Raw genomic sequence first — 19,321 nt, 5'->3', positions numbered from 1 at the left:
CACTGCAGAGATCCCACCAGCGGCTCCCGTGCCCCGATTCCCGGCCCCTCCGATCCGCTGCCCCCACAGCAACCGCAGAGCATGGCCAAACCACAGGGCGGCTGGCATCGGGAGAAGACCAGGGCCTCCTCGGGTACAAAGGTCAAAGGGTGAGCGTGACGTCGGATGCTCCCTGAACAGTCGGGATCTCTCCACGTCAGTCACGTTTCCTAGGAACCCCGTCTGCTTTTGGGGGGAAACAGCCTCGTTGTACGGAGGCCCGCACCTCCAGGACGTCTGGGTTGCGCTACTGGTCGTTCCAGTGAACCCCGCGGTCCTCACCCCGGCGCCCCGGCTGCGGGACTCACCTTCGCACGCCGGCTGCCGGCCGGACCACGAGCCGTTGAGCAGGCAGGTGCGCTCGGGGGAGCCGCGCAGCAGGTAGCCCACCTCGCAGGAGAAACGCAGCAGGCTCTTGGCCTTGAACTCATCGCCCAGCCGAGCCCCGTGGGCGGGGGTCCCTGGGTCTCCGCAGAATCCAGGGTGGTTTCCTGCGGCGGACAGACACACGGGGCCACACGGGGCGGTGAGACGCGGGAGAACAGGCCGCAGAGCCGAGAGAACGCAACATTATTTACGTGAGGACCGAACCCGGGTACGGTTAGAGGGCGTCCCGGCAGCTCAGGAGGAAGGTTTCTTCATAGCACAGACACGGGGGCCCTTAAGACACTGTTGGTGCCCGGCCGGCGTGGCGCAGGGGCTGAGCACCGACCTACAAACCAGGAGGTCACGGTTTGGTTCCTGGTCGGGGCACAGGCCCGGGCTGTGGGCTGGATCCCCCGTGTCAGGCGTGCGGGAGACAGCTGATCCGTGATTCTCTCTCATCATGATCATGGATGTCTCTCTCTTCCTCTCCCTCTCCCTTCCTCTCTGACGTCAACAAAAACAAATGAAAAAAGGAATACACTGTTCTTGGGCAGCTACCACCGCCACGGGATGTGGTCCCGGTGGCTGCGGGCACCCGGGGAAGGGTCCCACGCGGGGTGGGGACGGGATCCGTGGGGAAGTTCAGGGCAAACACGCAGGGCGTGGGCACGCAGTGGGGATGCGGAGCTGGGGCACGCGTGAGCTCGGGTTCTGCGCATGGCGTCCAGGGTTGCTGATTCCTGCGTTCCATTCGTTGAAGAAACATTCATGGAAGAATTGGGCTGATCACGGTTTTGGGGGAAGACCAATGTGAGTATCCATCAGGGAGGCAGGGGGGACGTGGAAGGATTCGGGCTTATGGGCTGAAGCCAGCCGCTGGGAGCCGGGACAGCGCAGCGGGAGGCGCTCACGGAGACGGGGAAGGAGGGGAGGGGGCGGGTGCAGAATGAAGGCATCGCTGGCTGGGCACCCACTGACCACCCTTTTAGGGCAGCGGCTCCTGCCACCGAATGCCGCCGCCGCCGGGCGCTCACCTGTGCAGTGGGGCAGGGCCCCGCCCCAGCGGCCGTCCTCCTGGCACACGCGGCTGTGGTCGCCCACCAGGCTGCGGGCCCCTTGGCAGGAGTAGCGGACCGTGGCCCCGAACGTGAACACGTCCCCCGCGAGGATGGCGTTGGCCGGCACGCCCGGGTGCCCGCAGGATATGGCTGAGGAACATGGATACAATGACTGGCACATCCCCGCTCGTCCCTGCCCCCAAGAACACACATCGCCTGCATCCGCTCCCCTCCCAGGCCAGACGTGACGGGACCCCGGGAGCGGCTCATGGGAGGCTTTTAAAGGTCTCAGATGGAGGTCGCTTTGCTTGAGGCGGACGTTCACACGCAGGTTTTCAGAAGGAAAGTCCCTCCGGGTCACATTTCCCCTCGGCCCTTCACTGCTTCCCGCACCAGCGGGGCTATCCCGCATGCCGTCACCGACGTGGCTCCCTCGGAACTGCTCCGCGGGGTCTCAGACAGATGCCCGTCTGCACTCAGTCGGCGGGAAAGACCTCAAATGCGCTCCCGCGATCTCTCCAGTCCGGGAAGGCACCCAACCCCTGCCCTTGGAGTGGGGAGGGTCTAAAAGGTTTAAGTCGGCCCTGGCCAGAGGCTCAGTGGTTAGAGTGCTGGGTCTCGGGTTCGATTCCCAGTCGAGGGCATGTACCTGGGTTGTGGGCTCACTCGCGCCCCGCATCGGGGCAGGTGTGGGAGGCAACCCGTCAATGTGTCCCTTCCACATCGATGTTTCTCTCTCCCTTATTTCCCCTCCTCCCCGGCCTCCCACTCTCTCTGAAAAGCAGTGGGAAAAATATCCCCGGGTGGGGATTAACAACAACAACAATAATAATAAAATAACATGTTTAAGTAAAGTAATCATAATAAATTACCGATTGATTTGTTCTTCAAGTTATTCTGTAAAGTAATGTCAGTATTTCCATTCACTTTCTAAAATTACACCAAATCAGGCCTGTAATTATTCATTAATTCTCCCTCAAAAAGCCACATCTGGATGCCAGATTAAGATGGGATAATAGGGATTTCTCTCTCCCTGTCGATCAAGTCCCCCACTGGGGTGCACCATGGGCACATTGCATGCTGCCTGCCATCAGCTCACTGGGCACATCATTCAAAGGCACGGCCAGCCAGGAGAGGGACCGCCTGTGGCCACGGCAGCCCACCCTGACGCCCAGCAGGAGGCGGAGGGGGGGGGAGCGGGGGGCGGGGGGAGGAGGCCGCGAGGCATCCGTCAGCCGGCCGCGTCGGCCCCGAGTGGACCCTGGCTGCGGTCATGGGTGAACACCACGGCCTTTGGTTGGAGAACAAGGTCTGATCTAGAGAGTGTCCTGAAACGAAGCGGATTTGACCCGAATCAGGGACATGGGCGCCAAAGGACCGGTTCCCGGTGAGTAAGAGAAAAAGAATCGAGGAAACGCGGACGGCAGAGCCTCGCTGCCGCGGAGCCTGGGAAGGCAGAAGGTGCCTCTGCGTCCTCGCCCCACACCCACGGGGGCTCCAAGGTTCCTGACGACACAGGAGGGGACCGGCCCCCGGGAGGCCCAGGGTCGGGGAGAACCTGGTTCCTGGAGCTGCGGGGCCACAGGCGTCGCTACAGACACGCAGGGAGCCTCCCGGGGGCCATGGAGGCCCAAAGGGATGGTTGGGGAGAAAAGGAAAAAACGACGTTCCCGACCAAACCCCAGGCGTGAGGCAGAGAACGCGGGTGCACTGGGTGAGGGTGCTCACACGGGGACACTGGAGAGGCCGTGCTGGTCACACGAGGCCATGCACTGGTGTTCCAGCGACCCCTCTCTTTCTCCCGGAAACCGGCCCTGTGGCCGCAGTGGGAATCGGGGCGCGTTTCCCCGTGGGTCGGAAGGGGTTGCGTAGGACGCTGACCTGCAGGGAAAACCCAGCCCCAAACCATTCTGGATGCGCAGGGAATGCTGGCCGGCCTTCCAGGTGGTAAGAGGCCCTCCGATGCGGCTCATAACGCACGCGCTGCCTCCCGCTGTCTCCACGCACCTTCTCACGGATGAACACAGAGAAGGCAGGGCACTCATCTGACTGATTTTTAAAACCCAGGAGAGCCGCCCCGTTTCCTGAATTTCAGACTATGTTCTGACCAGTGACTCTCGTTCAGCTCAGGGACCGTCAGCTTGTTCAAGGAAAAGGAAGTGACGCTAGAGCTGTGTAGGTGAAACTGGTGCTTCTGTTCATCTACGAGGCCTAAGGGAAAGTGGCCACCGTGTTAACGGGGACTCGAGTGGGGGTCTACCACGTTGTTTGCGTTCCCCTTCTTCAGGGCAGTGAGGTCCCCCTGATTTAAACATCCCGGTGGGTCAGGGGAAGGGACTGTCCAGGGACCCCCTGTTCTATTGTGTTGACTATTGACTGGACCAGAGATGCTCACGAGACCTGAGTCAGTCCCTAGAGTTACTGCCCCTCTGGCCATAGACAGGAGGTCACTCGCTGGACACCACGTGCCAGGCCTCGGCCAATATTCCTGACCCTGGGTCTCCGCGGAGAGCAGTGAGAGGCGGATAACATCGAGGCCGCCAGGTGGGAGCCGTGTCCGCTGGGGTGAAGCAGGAGACGAGCAGTGTGAGCAGAGATGAGGACAAGGCCCAGTGGGTCCATTTCTGCATCCATTTCCCCCGGGGCCAGGCAGTGGGCAGCCAGCTTCCCCACCCTCTCCCCTAACCCCCAGCTTCCCCTAACCCAGCTTGAGCTGTAGTGTGTGACCTCTGCCCACCGGTCAGGACATCCTAGTAACTAATATAACTTGTGCCTGGGCACTGGGGGTAGAGAGAATGAAAAGTCAAGACCTGTTTGACCACGGGACAAAAAGTAACAGTAACGTTTGTGCTGCTGACGTTCTTTCCGTACGCTGTGGCACCAGAACCCACATCACCCTCACGTACCCACACACTGGGGGAGGGCGCGGTCCCACAAGCCACTGGCCATGCAGGTCAAGGCGGACGAGCCCAGCAGGTAGAAGCCCTTCTGGCAGTGGTAGACGACCGTCCGCCCGTAGACGAGGCTCTCGGGGACACTCTGGCGGATGGCGTTGTCCACGGAGCCGGGGTCCGAGCAGTTGACCACTGTAGAAAGCACGAGAGGAGCCTGAGGGATGCGGAGAGCGGGAACGCCTGCCAGCGTGCAGAGGCGGCTGCGCGTTCTTATACAAAACAGGTGCGAAGAGAAGGAAACTCGCCCTCGTTTCAGAAAGTTCAAAGGTGACGCCAGTATGGCCAGGGCGCTTCATGTAACTCTCTTCCCTCGATGACACCCACGGCTAATTTCCTTGACCTATTTCCCAATTACAGGCTTCTTCACGGAAAGGCTAGGGTCGGTTTTCGTGGTTAAATTTTATGCTATGAAAATATTAGCACAGAAGTTCGTTTAATATTTCCCCCACCAGTGTGATACTTTAGGGCAGTCTTTGTAAGTAATTAATTACCCTGCCTGTACACAGGAGTGCTTCCATGTGCGCCTAATGTGAATGGCGCTCCGGGCAGTGAGGATGGGGCTCCGGGAGTGTGAATGGTGCCCTGGGTGGTGTGAATGGACTTCTCAGGAGTGTCAATGGTGCCCTGAGTGGCATGAATGGACTTCTCAGGAGTGTCAATGGTGCCCTGAGTGGCGTGAATGGCGCCCTGCGTAGTGTAAATGGCACTCTGGGTGGTGTGAATGTTTCCCTGGGTGGTGTGAATGGTGCTTTGTGGAGTGTGAATGGACTTCTCAGGAGTGTCAATGATGCCCTGAGTGGTGTGAATGGCACCCTGGGTAGTGTGAATGGTGCTCTTTGGACTGTGAATGGCGCCCTGTGTAGTGTGAATGGCATGCTGGGTAGTGTGAATGGCATGCTGGGTAGTGTCAATGGCACCCTGGGTGGTGTGAATGGTGCTCTGTGGAGTGTGAATGGCACTCTGGTTAGTATGAATGGTGCTCTGTGAAGTGTGAATGGCATGCTGTGTTGTGTGAATGGTGCCCTGGGTAGTGTGAATGACACCCTGGTTATTTTGAATGGTGCTTTGTGGAGTGTGAATGGCATGCTGAGTGGTGTCAATGGAGCTCTGGCGTGTGTGAATGCTGCCTTGGGTGGTGTGAATGGCACCTTGGTGGATGTGAATGGCTCTCAGGCAACCTGAATCTGCTGGCATTGGGAGGGATGTGCAATGTGCACCCACAGCTGCAGAGGAACAGAAAGTCCCCGATTATCTCGCCCTCTGACCCAGCCCGGTATGGATAAGGCCGCTGCTGCGGTGGGGGCGGTACCCTCTCCACATTTCTCTGGCCCAGAAAGTCAATGTGGAGCAATAATGCCAGCCCTCGCTCAGCACATTGGCCTGTGTCCCTTAGTGCTCAGGAAATGGAAGAAGAAATGTGGATCAGGAAGAAGAAAGGCTGTGGTTTGGGTGGGACAGTGACCTGTTTCTTTTTATTAAACAAGAAGCTCTCCCTGGGTGCTGGCTGGCCCGGCACTGATGCCACAGCCAGAAATGCTGCTCCTCCCTGTCACCTGAGGGCGTCCCCTCTGCTCTGGGCTGTGTCAGTGCCCAGGTTTCACCGGTGCCGCTGCTTCCTCCCTGGACATCCTGGCCCTGACAGCCTGCTTCCTGGGACGTGTGCGTGGGAGGCTGTACCTCATCTTTGAGTTAAATCCCAGCACTGGGTGGTACGCTTGGGCCAGAACTCCATGGCTCGTAGCGAACGTCACACAGCTGCTGGTATAATAACATCGCTGGGCTCCCTTTCTGCTTCATCTCCTTTGAACAAAGCTCCCTTGGGAGCCCTTGGGGAGGTGGGTGGGTGCCAAGGGTAGTTCATGAGCCCCCGGCTTTAATCCCGAGTCACTGCCATGAGACAAATCTCACCTTCACGCTCATGTATGACTCACCTTGCATAAGAGGTGCTTTAATGGGAAGTAATTGAAGTTGAAGCCTTCAATGTTATGAGCTCAAACGTCTAGAAATACAAAACTACAACACAGTACGTCCTCGGAAATTCAGACTGGCGTCTAGATCTTTGTGACAAGTTTTAGAGAAATGGAGGTTTAAAAGCGAGAAGACTTTCTTAAAGAAATGGGAACGCCCATACGTCTAGAAGCCCACAGGCACAAAGGTGCTGAATAGTGTAGTAGCGGCAAGTGGGTGCGCGCGTGAGTACGAAGAGAAATGGAAGATTTCTTTAAAGTAGAGAACCCCAGGATTTTATGGTTTCCTGCCTGTCCCACAGCCAGACACACGCCTGGAGGGACCTGATCCTTGCTCTCATATGCCTGTAGGGACCTGATCCTTTCTCCAGCGATGGGAAGCCCTTCTGCACCTCCAGGGCAGGCTCCCCCCCCCATTTCCTACCTCGACAGGTGGGCAGGGGGCTGCTCCACTGGCCGTTGCTCCGACACTGGGCCTGCGGCGCCCCCTGCAGCACGTAGCCGGTGTTGCAGGTGAAGTTCACCACGTCGTTCAGGTTGAACTGGCTGCCATGGGTGAGCCCGTGGGCGGGGTTCCCAGGGTGCCCGCAGGTGATGGCTGCAGAGGGAGACAGGCCCACGTCCCCGTCACCAGCCAGCGAGTCATCACGCCACGGACACACGTGCGGTGTGGAGTGTGTGGATCCCAGGGTGTGAACGGACCCCACCCGTCCTGCATTCCATCAGAAGGACAGACTGGGACAACCCCATGGGCTGAGCCCTCAGGTTTTATTATAGTAATTCTGGAAAGCACATCAGAAAAATGTACCTTTTCCACAATCATAATAATTACTATTCCCTGCTCACATTCTGACAGCATAACAAGTAATTTTCAAAGGCAGCACTGAAAACACGAGATGCGAACATTCTTGCATTCATGGTGAGTTTTGACTGTTTTCCCCTTTGAACACCAGCTCATTTGGCGGAACTCTCATTTTGAAATATTATAGGGACTTGTCTGGTGCTTTACATTGTGTATGGATAAGTTAATCCAATATCAATTTAAACACCATGAAACTGGCCAAAACAGAAAAAAAAGAGAGGAAAGTGTGCACGCTCAAATAGCGCTGCCTCTGAGCACCCTGCTGTGTGAGGCTCCGGGCCGGAGAGCTGTCACTGTGTCATGCCCCAAGTCAGAGAAGGACAAAGAGCCTTTCAGGGGCAGCGTTCCAGCCCGAAAACTGGTGTTTTTCTCCCCGTTTATCTTGTCAACAATGTTTTCTTCCAAGCAGAGCTTCCGCCCTCTGCACTCTGTCAGATAATGCCTGCGCCACTCTGTGGTCCCATCAACATGTCCTTTGTTTGATAGAGAATATGTTAGGGGATAAGTGGTTTAAAGCAAACTTTGCAATGAGGGCGCAATCTCTTCTCCGCGTACCAGTCCATATTTATCTGAGACGTTATCACGTTTGAGGACTGTCATTACATACAAGTCACCTCCTTCTATTAAAGAAAGGACTGTTCTCTGTATTCTTGATGAATCGATGATAAACACACAAAACAACCCCACAGATGGGGGCGGGCTGTGTGGGGGATCCTGCAAGACAGCCCGAGCTGCAGGCTCAGCGTCTGTGCCCGCATTCGCTGTGGGATGAGGTCAGGGGGTGCACACGGCCCTCAGCCTCCTGGGACCCATCTCCGGGGAGTGAGGGGCTAACACTCTGTGGACAGGAGTCCGAGGAGGCAGGGGGAGGAAATAAGCGGGGACAGCATCGGGAAGCAACGCAGAGAGAGCTGGACTGTCTGTTTCAGGCGGTTTCTCCATGCATTTCCCGCAGGAGATTAAACCCCGCTGCTCCCCGACTTACAGCTAAAAGGCATGATGCAGCGCCTGCCGGCCCGGGCCGCGAACTCACCCACACACACCGGGGTCTGTCCCGACCACTTGTGGTCCTGCAGGCATATCCGCACGGAGGTGCCCACCAGCCGGAAGCCGGGGTGGCACTGGTACACCACGGTGTCCCTGTAGCTGAAGCCGTCCCCGCTGATGTGGCCGTTCACGATGGGGTCCGGGGAGCCGCAGTGGCCGGCTGCAGAGGCGAGAAAACCCACACCCATGTTTCAGAGACTCTGTTTTTTAAAATTTATTTATTTGTTTATTTATTAAATATATTTGTGTTGATTTCAGAGAGAGAGAGAGAGAGGGAGAAGGAGAGAAGAGATAGAAACATCAATGATGAGAGAGAATCATGGATCGGCTGCCTCCTGCACGCCCCACACTAGGGATCAAGCCCACAACCTGGGCCTGTGCCCCAGCCAGGAATCCAACCGTGACCTCCTGGTTCATAGGTCGATGCTCAACCGGCTGGGCCTGGGCAAAAATCTGTCTCTGCTAAAAGCACTACATTCCCATTTGTTGACCTTCATGGTCAAGTGGATGACAGCACCGGGTGCACAATGTCTGCAATGTTTCCCCTTTTTATGTTTATTGGATATAGTTTTCTTTTTAACGTGTCCGTTTTTCTCAGCAACTGTGGGTGACAGAAATGGGTCACCCCCCAGCTGTGGGTTTCCGAGTTATTCATGTTACCTACTGCCTTGTCTGAAGTCCATGTTATCTCGTCTTCTGTTTCCCAATGCAAACCCGTGGAAAGGAAGGGCGTGGGCTCCACGAGAACAGGGTGCGGCCCCATGGGAAACGGGCCTTAAAGAGACGGCCGAGGGCAAGGAGCCCCAGGGCCAGAGATTTCTGAACGTCGCGCCAGGTTCCGAAGGAGAGACAGAAGCCACAACATCGGTTCCGTTTCAGACGCGGACAGACTGGGCCAACGTCCAGGTGGCAGTGGGTGTGACCAGTGGACAAGTGACCCCTGGGCCCGGGGGAGGGAGGGGCCCGCCCTGAGTAGATTCACGGGGAACAAGCCCAGACGGGGAGAGGCTGCATGTGGCCAGCTCCTGGCAGAGGAAGGCCCCGGTGAAGCCGGGTGAAGGTTAGCGGGGGCGGGGGAGGGGGGGGGAAGACCTGTGACGGGAAGAGTCTGAGATGGGAGACGATGATGGGTGTGCAGGACGCATCATAGCGGCAAGTGGAGCCGGGAAGGAGGCCCGAGGGGCGGCCGCTCTCCTGGGGCTGACGGACAGGGCGGGACAGAGACCCCGGCCTGGCCACGCTGCCGGCCTCCTGACCCATCACGAGGTGTCCCTCAGCCCTCAGCTGCGCTCCCTTTAAACACTCAGGCTTAGACCAGGGATGGCCACCCTTCCTCACCCACGGCCTCCACTAACCCATAAACCCTGCAGCATTCTAAATGGCATCTCCTTTGCCGACCCGACAACAAAATAGGCGCACTCTGAGCCCTTCACCCGGGCGCCGCTGGGGGTCGGCTGTGGTCGTTTTTCCATTTGACAACCTCAGGGAAGGGCCCTGGGTCCCTACCGAACAGGCGGGCATCGCATCAACATCCTCGTGTCACACGGGGCGCAAATCGCTGCCTTCGACCAAGTACGGGCTGCTCACAAGTACGGCATCTCTCCCAGCCTCGCTCACGGCCTCGACCAGGATCCCAGCGGCCCGTCCGTGCCCGGGGGGGGGGGGGGGGCGGGGGGGTGGGGGGGGCCACCCAGCTGCGCCTGCAGTGCGGGCCCCATGCCTCTGAGCTCGCGGTACATGTCAGGTTCTGTTCTTCCGTGACAATGTCACGCTATGTCCTTGCTCTGTGTATTTTTATTTATTTTATTTTTTTTTAATATATATTTTATTGATTTTTTACAGAGAGGAAGGGAGAGGGATAGAGAGCCAGAAACGTCGATGAGAGAGAAACATCGATCAGCTGCCTCCTGCACACCTCCCACTGGGGATGTGCCCGCAACCAAGGTACATGCCCTTGACCGGAATCGAACCCGGGACCCTTCAGTCCGCAGGCCGACGCTCTAGCCACTGAGCCACACCAGTTAGGGCATATTTTTAAATTCTTCCTCTGGCCCTGGTTTTGCTATAGACACCCCACGTAGAAAGCACGTCTCCACGTCTCCCACAGACGCCGTGTGCCCCCATGCACGCTTCTGCCCCGTGTCTGAAACCCATCCGTCACCCAGGACATGCCGCGAAGGGGCAGACGTAAAGGAATTTCACGACATGGTGACGGCCTGGAGGTTTATCTGTAAGGCGGTCTCTCCAAGATGACGCCATGGATCCGACAATACCTTAATGACGACCTGCCACAGGCCAGCGATGGTCTGGGGCTGGAGACTCCATGGAGGGTAAGACACATGCCAGAGAAAGGAGGTGAGGGTCTCACATGGAGAGAATCCCGAGGGCTCCCGCCCCAACGAGATGGAGCCGGGAGGGACACGCGGCTGCGCTTGGCGTCCGAAACCCCGAGAGAGGCACCCCCAAGCCTGCAGGTCACACACTGCCAGCCAGGCCCCGGAGGGGGGCGGGGAGAGGCCTCCCGGTCACGGAAGTGAAGACGTTATTTATTTTTTAAAGTCTAGACGCCGGGGCTCCAGGACCAAGTGACCCATCTCCTGGGCGGGGCCTGTTTTCATCCTCCGGCTCATGCCGTGTGCACCCCGCTCGGCTCTGCCTCGCCCACTCTTCGGGGGCCGCCGGTTATCGCTCCCCGGAGTACAGACAGTAGCCGAGGGGGGAGGAGAAAAGCCTGCTGACTGCACGGAAAAGCAAAGGAAAATGAAGGGAAGGGAAATCAAGGGGGCAGCGCAGACTTAGAGACAAAAGATCCAATAAATTAACCAAATACATCAACGCTCTGCGCAGGCCGCTCCGGGCCCGAGAACCCGTCTCCCCAGGGACTCAGGACCCCGCTTCCCCGGGAGCGCCGGGCACAGCGGGCCCCGGGGGTGTGGGCAGGAAGCCGGGGAGGGGCCCGGGGCCGGGGTCATGCGCTTGTCAGCCCTCCTCAGGGATTTCTTAGGAAGGGACCCACAGAGCCCCATGCGGGCTTCGAGGCTGGCACTGCCCGCTCTTGGGGCTGGCACCCCCCCCCCGCCCCAGCAGCATCCTACCCCCTGGAAAACGGCTCCGAAGTCACTTCCTAACGTTGCTCTCAGCCCAACTGATGATCACACGTGTGGGCACATTCCTCCACCTCCGTGGCGACCAGCCCATGGGGAGCCCGTTCCTCAACAGCCCGGCAACCGCCCCAGGACAGCCTCCCGAGGCCGACAGAGGGTGGGCCGGCCCCGGGGGCTGGGCAGCCGCAGGGCAGAGCCGCCTCCGGGCACAGACCGCCCCCAGCAGGCCTTCCAGGCGGCGGCGTCATCACTGTCTCCTCCGCATGGACACGCGACACTACCTTCTCTCTCATGAGTCACCCCATCGCAGCCCCCGCCCTGCGGCTGGCGTCCTTCACGCCGAAGGTTCGGATCTGCCGCCAGGCGTGGACTTCCACGCTCACCGCCGCCCAGCCTCAGCCCCGTCGGGGATGCGAACGACGTTTCCCGAAGGTCTGCAGCGAGGGGACCTCTTTTCCACGGCCCCTCGCTGCACAGTCACCATCATGTGCATCGAGCCCCTGGGGAGCCTGAAAGGGGCGACCCGCAGCCCCCCCCCCCCCCCACGGGACTGTGAGGCGCATGGACAGCCGGACACACGGTGCTGAGGTTCAGCGGCTCCGTTCCCGAAGGGGCTTTCCACACGCCCCCAGGAGCACATCACACAGACCGGGGGGCCCAGAGCGGGGTCCCTCCTGTGGAACGAGGTCAGCTCTTCCTAGACCCACAGCAGCGGAGCGCTGACGACGAGGCCTGCGGACCTGCTGGGTGAGATCAGCGAGCCCCTCGCCTCCACGGGTCTGTCCAGCTCTGCCCGGCCTGTGCGCACCATCCCCGGAGCCGGGCCAGGCCCCCGTGTCTCTCTCCCGAGACTCAGGTTCCCGGGACAGACGCCCCTTCCTCGGAGTCCCAGCTTTTGGCACCCAGGCGTGGCGCAGCCTGCGTGTGGCTGCAAGGTCGCCTCTCCCCGCACAGAAAAGGCAGCCGGAGAGGCGGTACTTGTCATCCGCTATTTCAGTACGACTCCCGGGCGTGGCGCCGTCCTTATTCACACAACCAGGACCCAGCCCTTCCCTCACGGTCTGCCCCCCTAGTCACATACCCTAGACTACAGAGTCTGCCCCCTAGTCACATACCCCCAGCCTACAGAGTCTGCCCCCCTAGTCACACACCCCAGCCTACAGAGTCTGCCCCCCTAGTCACACCCCCCAGCCCACAGAGTCTGCCCCCTAGTCACATACCCCCAGCCTACAGAGTCTGCCCCCCTAGTCACACCCCCCAGCCTACAGAGTCTGCCCCCCTAGTCACACACCCCAGCCTACAGAGTCTGCCCCCCTAGTCACACACCCCAGCCTACAGAGTCTGCCCCCTAGTCACACCCCCCAGCCCACAGAGTCTGCCCCCCTAGTCACACACCCCAGCCCACAGAGTCTGCCCCCCTAGTCACACACCCCAGCCTACAGAGTCTGCCCCCCTAGTCACATCCCCCAGCCCACAGAGTCTGCCCCCCTAGTCACACACCCCAGCCTACAGAGTCTGCCCCCCTAGTCACACACCCCAGCCCACAGAGTCTGCCCCCCTAGTCACACACCCCAGCCTACAGAGTCTGCCCCCCTAGTCACACCCCCCAGCCCACAGAGTCTGCCCCCCTAGTCACACACCCCAGCCTACAGTTTGCCCCCCTAGTCACACACCCCAGCCCACAGAGTCTGTTCTGTGGATGACTGCCGATGCTTGCACGCTGCTTGGGGTGTTTCTTCGCGATGCGGGGCCAATCCCTCATTGCTCAGAGGCTTCTCTCGTCTGTAAACAGGCATGACCAGCCCCTCCCATGGTCTCAGGCGAGTCCACAGACCAAAGTCAAACCGCCTTGTGCACTCTCCGTCCTCAGGACACAACATGACTCACAGCTTCTGCGACCAGTGAGGCCCTGGTAGTTCTCGGGTCACGGCAAGGGAGGGCCCCTCGTCTGCTCTGCCGACTCTCCGTGCAGATCTGGGAGGGGAGCTTCTGCTCCCTCATCTTCCGAGCACGTTGGAGTCTTCTCCACCTTCACGTCACGTCACCTGCCCCCACCCGTGTGCCCTCCCCCACATTCCCGTTCTGCTTCCGTGCGCGTTTGCTGGCGACACTGTCACCTGCGCACGAGCACCTATCACTCCCGGAGAGATGGCGGAGTGGCCATGATCCGTGGTGTTATGAATCTTCACCCCACAATCTCAGTGGCCGCTGTGATACTTCATTTACTTTTAAAATACTTTTATTCGTAAAATAGCTATACTAAACGTATTGCCCTTTCTTTTCACTCATCGGTTTCTAAACACGTGGTCACGTGTCACTCATTCTTTCTGATTTTTTTCTTTTAACTACCCTGGGCCTCCTTCGATATTATCATCGCTTACACGCGGTATCCAAGTTCCACAACACCCGTGATCATACGTGACAATACGGGCACTCTTCCTCCTCTTCATCTTCAGTTTAAATTCCTTCTGAGCGCTCCCTCTGCCAAAGCAGCTAAGGTCTGTAGCGTCCATCCCACTGAGGCCAAGGCAATGACTCAGTCTACTCCTCATCCTTCCAGAGCCTGACCTGACGGCAAACACCGCAAAATAGGCAGAGAAGCCTGGCCGGTGTGGCTCAGTGGTTGAGCGTTGACCAATGAACAGGAGGTCACAGGTTCAATTCCCAGTCAGGGCACATGCCTGGGCTGTGGGCTCGATCCCCAGTGGGGGGCATGTAGCAGGCAGCGGGTCCATGATTCTCTCTCATCATGGGTGTTCTATCTCTCTCCCTCTCCCTTCCTCTCTGAGATCAATGAAAACATATTAAACCCAAAGGGGAACAGGCAAAGGAGTCTCTGGGATCAGTAAGACTCTAGGGCAGCCGTGGGCAAACTACGGCCCGCGGGCCGGATCCGGCTGTTCTGTCCGGTTCTCTTGTTCTCCCCTCCGCTCCTTTACTTTGAATTTATATTAGTTCACACAAACACTCCATCCATGCTTTTGTTCCGGCCCTCCGGTCCAGTTTAAGAACCCATTGTGGCCCTCGAGTCAAAAAGTTTGCCCACCCCTGCTCTAGGGGAAGCCATGATTTCACAGGTTTGCAAACGGACCGAGCGGCTTCAACTCCGAGGCCACAGCCTCCGCCTCACCGGCATCCCAGGCACCGTGCGGGTGACCAGGTGCCGTGTCCGCAGCGGGCTCTGCTGGAATTGAAGGTTTGTCCCTCGTCACAGCTGACGGTGGAGATGCACATTGCCTAGCCCAGGGGTGGGCAAACTTTTTGACTCGAGGGCCACCATGGGTTCTTAAACTGGACCGGAGGGCCGGAACAAAAGCATGGATGGAGTGTTTGTGTGAACTAATATAAATTCAAAGTAAAGGAGCGGAGGGGAGAGCAAGAGAACCCTCCGCTCTTTCGGCTCCGCGGGCCGGATAGAACAGCCGAACGGGCCGGATCTGGCCCGCGGGCCGTAGTTTGCCCACGGCTGGGCTAGACCCCTGGTCCTTCTCCGTCCCGGGCCGGGGCACCCACCCAGCCCGTGGCCACCCTGAGGAGAGGGAGCGTTGCTCATGGAGCGGACAATTTCATGAGAACATTTAGGGGTGCGCAGACAATCCCAGAACCGCGGTCTCCGCACCGCAGGGCACCGCACGCAGCCCGAGGGAAGGCCTCCGTCCTGAGCCTGTAATGGCGGCGCCCAACAAGAACGCATAGATCAGGGGGGGAACGTTGGCCCGCGGTCCATATAAGGCCGGTGAAACCATTTGGTCTGGCCCCGTCAAGGCACTAAGCGTGAGTTAATTAAACGTTTGACCAACCAGAGCAGGCTAATTTTTATGTGGATCACTTTGAATGGCCCGCGAATGATGTTATAAATATCCAAGGGGCCCTCGGCAGGAAAGGGTTCCCCCGCCCCGCCCCCCCCTCCCCCCGGTCTGGATCCACACACAGGGCTCACGAACCCCGTGTCTCAGGTGGAAAGTTAGAGATGACAGTGTCATTTCCCAGACACCACAGGTGTCCTTCTCTGGTGGCTGTTCTCTGGCATCACTGACTACTTTCCTTCCGTCCTGTCTTCCAACTCTGGGTCTTCCTACACATTCTCCTGAAACATGTTTATACCGGTCACAATGCCCCCAGCATGCCAGCCGTGGGCAAACTACGGCCCGCGGGCCGGATCCGGCCCGTTCGGCTGTTCTATCCGGCCCGCGGAGCCGAAAGAGCGGAGGGTTCCCTTGCTCTCCCCTCCGCTCCTTTACTTTGAATTTATATTCGTTCACACAAACACTCCATCCATGCTTTTGTTCCGGCCCTCCGGTCCAGTTTAAGAACCCATGGTGGCCCTCGAGTCAAAAAGTTTGCCCACCCCTGTCCTAGCCCATGACAGCCAGAGGCTCCACCTCTCAGCCTCTCCGGCTTTCACGCGGCTGAAGGTCCCCGAGACTGCAGGGTCCGCGGCAGGTCACCCGTTCCCTCATCTCCCGGAGACCCACGGGGAGCATCCGAGACCCCCGACTCCACGCTGCTTATTCCCACCGTTACCCAGTCACTCAGAAGGCTCCCCCCCCCGGGAAGGGTGTTCCGCTCACTTTTTACACATGATCACGCCCGCATTTCTCATCTTTGGGGAAAGGGACCAAGTCATTGCACACGCCTGCCATTTCAGACAATCCACTGTGCCCACACTGCGTGACAGGAATGTCCCTTTACCTTGTTGACACAATCTATAACTTTTAAAGGCATGCATTTCAAATTCATGCTCACGCGCCCTAAATCCCGAGCACAGGGCTGTCCTCAGTCACCCACGCGTAGTGTTCACATCACTCCGGTGCTGTCGCCACCCCGGAGCGAAGCGTGAGGGTGCATGGATGGGGGAGACGGAGAGGGGGTCCCTGTGTCAGGCGGGCAGTGGGCGCAGCCGCTAGCCGGGCCGGTGGTGGCCGCTGGCTGAGCGTTCGCAGTGAGGGGTCTCCGCTCCGTCGCCTCTCTCTACTCCTCAGGTCACTGAGCGAAACAGGGGGGCGGGGAGGGGGGGCACGTACCCAGACACCGCGTCTCGGCGCCGCTCCACAGCCCGCTCGCCAGGCACTCTCTCACGTGGGACCCCACCAGCGTGTAGCCCGTGTTGCACGTGAATATGGCCGTGGCCCCGTACACGGTCAGCGTCCCGATCTTGTTGCCGTTGGGGGGGAAGGACAGGCTTCCACAGGAGATCACTGCAAGGGAAACGGGTACAGTGAGCACCAGGCGGCCCCCCGCTGCCCGGCTCGCAGGGAGCACGTCTGGCTGGTTCTCACCGAGACCAGGGCGGTGTGTCTGCCACTCAGGGGGGGTCGGCAGCCAGCTGGGAGCTTCCCTTCCCTTCCCTTCTGTCCTTGACGGGGAAACCTGAACGTTTGGAGTGGATTCCGGAATCTTCTAGGTCCTTCCATGCCCATTGCTATTGTTTTCATGCTCACAGGCAGCTAAGCCTTTTGAAAATATGCCCACAATACCCTCTCATCCACACACAGGCCCCGCTGCCACCCGCGCGGGCATTCTGTCCACGTCCCTGTCTGTACCAGCCACGAGGCCCACGTGGCAGCCACGGGCGCCGATGTGGGCCCGGCAGGGATGAAGACGGCCTCTCCGGGCCAGCGCCGGGCGGGACAAGGCCGGGTGGGGTCACAGCCCAGGACGTCCCACCGCAGCGAACAGCGCGCTCATGCTCTCATTTACGGGCATCACTGGTTGGGATCGTGGGCTCCACAGCACGGCTGACGGGACGGCTGGCACACGGAGTCTCTCTCAGAATTAAAAACGATACGCCCTGGCCCCTGGGTGGCTGGAGAGCCGCACCGTGTGTCCAGTGACACCGCCTTCCCAGCAGAGGCATCGCTGGTGCCACGTGCGCCCCACGGCCACGCCTGTGGGAGCTGGATCCAGTGTCGACAGTGAACGCACACCCGGCCCCCCGCACGCCAGATGCTCACGTGTTTGAGCACAGAAAGGCGTGGAGTCTCGTGGCCTGAAGCCACCCACACGCCGGGTCCCCGGGGCCACCTGCTCGCCAGGGACGGACACGCATTTAGACAGGTGAGAAGGGGGCTTTGAAATGCCGCTCGGAGTCACGATGGGCACGGGGCTGGGCGGGGCTGGCGAGGAGCTAGACATGACTGAGTCCGTGTGAACGGTGAACCGGAAGAGGCCGTGCCACCGGGAGGGGAAGAGCACGGTGCCTGGCCGCAGGCTGCCCGCTCAGCCCTCGCCGGGCCGACCAGCCGCTGGGGTCCTGGCCCATCTCCCGAGTCCGGGTTACCTATCAAGGCTGACCCTGTAGGGGAGGAAAAATGACTCCCCTCCCAACCCCCGACTTCGGTGGGGAGAACCCCTGTCATAAATAGCCGATCGGAGAAGAACAAGCATGTTTATGGACGCATCTACAAGCGAGACTCCCAGGAAAACAGCCATCCCCTACGATGCCCAAGCCACCACGGTGAGCACCGTGCCCGGCCAGAGGCAGAGGAGCACGCGTGGGACTCACCTCTGCACCGGGGCCGCTGCCCGCCCGCGCTCCACGTCCCGTTGGCCTGGCACCGCAGCAGCCTGGCGCCCTCCAGGTAGTGCCCCGGGCTGCAGCTCAGCACCACCTGCGCGCCGAACTCATTCGGGGACCCCGCCACCAGCCTCCAGGTGACGTGCTCCGAGAGCTGCGCCTCGATGCCGGGGCACGTGACCGCTGGAAAAGAGTCACACTGAGGTCAGCACGTGCCCTCCCGCCTCCATCGTGCCCGTGTGTCGTGGGAGAGACCTTCCTGCCCACCCTCTCTGGGAAAGCCATGCCCGGCTGAGTCCTCCGGTGTCCCCATCCCCACGGTCACGCGGTGCTCTCACGTGGGCGATGCACGCCAGGGCCCGCGGCCCGTGCTCGGGAGACCTGCAGCGAGACCGCCAGGAAGGGCAAAGCCCTGACCCGAGGGCACACGATCATGTGAAGGTGAACACGCTCTTCCGGAAAGTGAACACACGTGTGAGACACGGTCCACCTACCTGTCTCGATACCCCCCACGGAACGGGGCGTGGGGACGGAGTCACGGGAGAGCAGGTGGACACCGATTCCTGGGAAATGAGACGCCCTCATGCCCTTCCTCCCTGTACCTCCGTGCACAATGGGCTGCCCGTCCCGTCCCAGGATCCGCGCACTGGAGCCGGCCTCGCACACACGGCGCCCTCACGGGCACAGCACATGTAGCAGCTGCCACAGGAGGCGTCTCCCTGTGCTCTGAGGCAGAGGCCGAGGCTCTGGGGTGCAGGCTCTGGGGTGTAGGCTCCAGGGTGTAGGGTCTGGGGTGTAGACTCTGGGGGTGCAGGCTCTGGGGGTGCAGGCTCTGGGGTGTAGGCTCCAGGGTGTAGGGTCTGGGGTGTAGACTCTGGGGTGTAGGCTCTGGGGGTGCAGGCTCTGGGGTGTAGGCTCTGGGGTGTAGGGTCTGGGGTGTAGACTCTGGGGGTGCAGGCTCTGGGGGTGCAGGCTCTGGGGTGTAGGGTCTGGGGTGTAGACTCTGGGGGTGCAGGCTCTGGGGGTGCAGGCTCTGGGGTGTAGGCTCTGGGGGTGTAGGCTCCAGGGTGTAGGGTCTGGGGGTGTAAGCTCTGGGGGGTGTAGGGTCTGGGGATGTAGGGTCTTGGGGTGTAGGTTCTGGGAGTGTAGGCTCTGGGGGTGTAGGCTCTGGGGGTGCAGGCTCTGGGGGTGCAGGCTCTGGGGGTGTAGGCTCTGGGGGTGTAGGCTCTGGGGGTGTAGGCTCTGGGGTGTAGGTTCTGGGGGTGTAGGCTCTGGGGGTGCAGGCTCTGGGGGTGTAGGCTCTGGGGGTGTAGGCTCTGGGGTGTAGGTTCTGGGGGTGTAGGCTCTGGGGGTGTAGGCTCTGGGGGTGTAGGCTCTGGGGGTGTAGGCTCTGGGGGTGCAGGCTCT

At 59.8% G+C, this 19,321-nt stretch overlaps 1 protein-coding gene across 1 annotated transcript in view; it reads right to left on the bottom strand.

The window, feature by feature from the left end:
* CSMD1 (CUB and Sushi multiple domains 1) overlaps positions 1-19,321 on the bottom strand; it is a 1,048,987-nt gene that overhangs the window by 32,644 nt on the left and 997,022 nt on the right. The window contains exons 51-57 of the mRNA XM_080662039.1: positions 17,903-18,097; positions 16,422-16,595; positions 8,280-8,453; positions 6,809-6,982; positions 4,370-4,549; positions 1,440-1,613; positions 348-530 (exon numbers count right to left, since the gene is read on the bottom strand). Coding sequence (XP_080518165.1) covers positions 348-530; positions 1,440-1,613; positions 4,370-4,549; positions 6,809-6,982; positions 8,280-8,453; positions 16,422-16,595; positions 17,903-18,097 — 1,254 coding nt within the window. The remainder of the gene's footprint in view (positions 1-347; positions 531-1,439; positions 1,614-4,369; positions 4,550-6,808; positions 6,983-8,279; positions 8,454-16,421; positions 16,596-17,902; positions 18,098-19,321) is intronic.

This window comes from Plecotus auritus (assembly GCF_963455305.1).
Source record: "Plecotus auritus genome assembly, chromosome: 3".
NCBI classification, from domain to species: domain Eukaryota; kingdom Metazoa; phylum Chordata; class Mammalia; order Chiroptera; family Vespertilionidae; genus Plecotus; species Plecotus auritus.
This window is presented reverse-complemented; position numbering and strand designations above follow the sequence as displayed.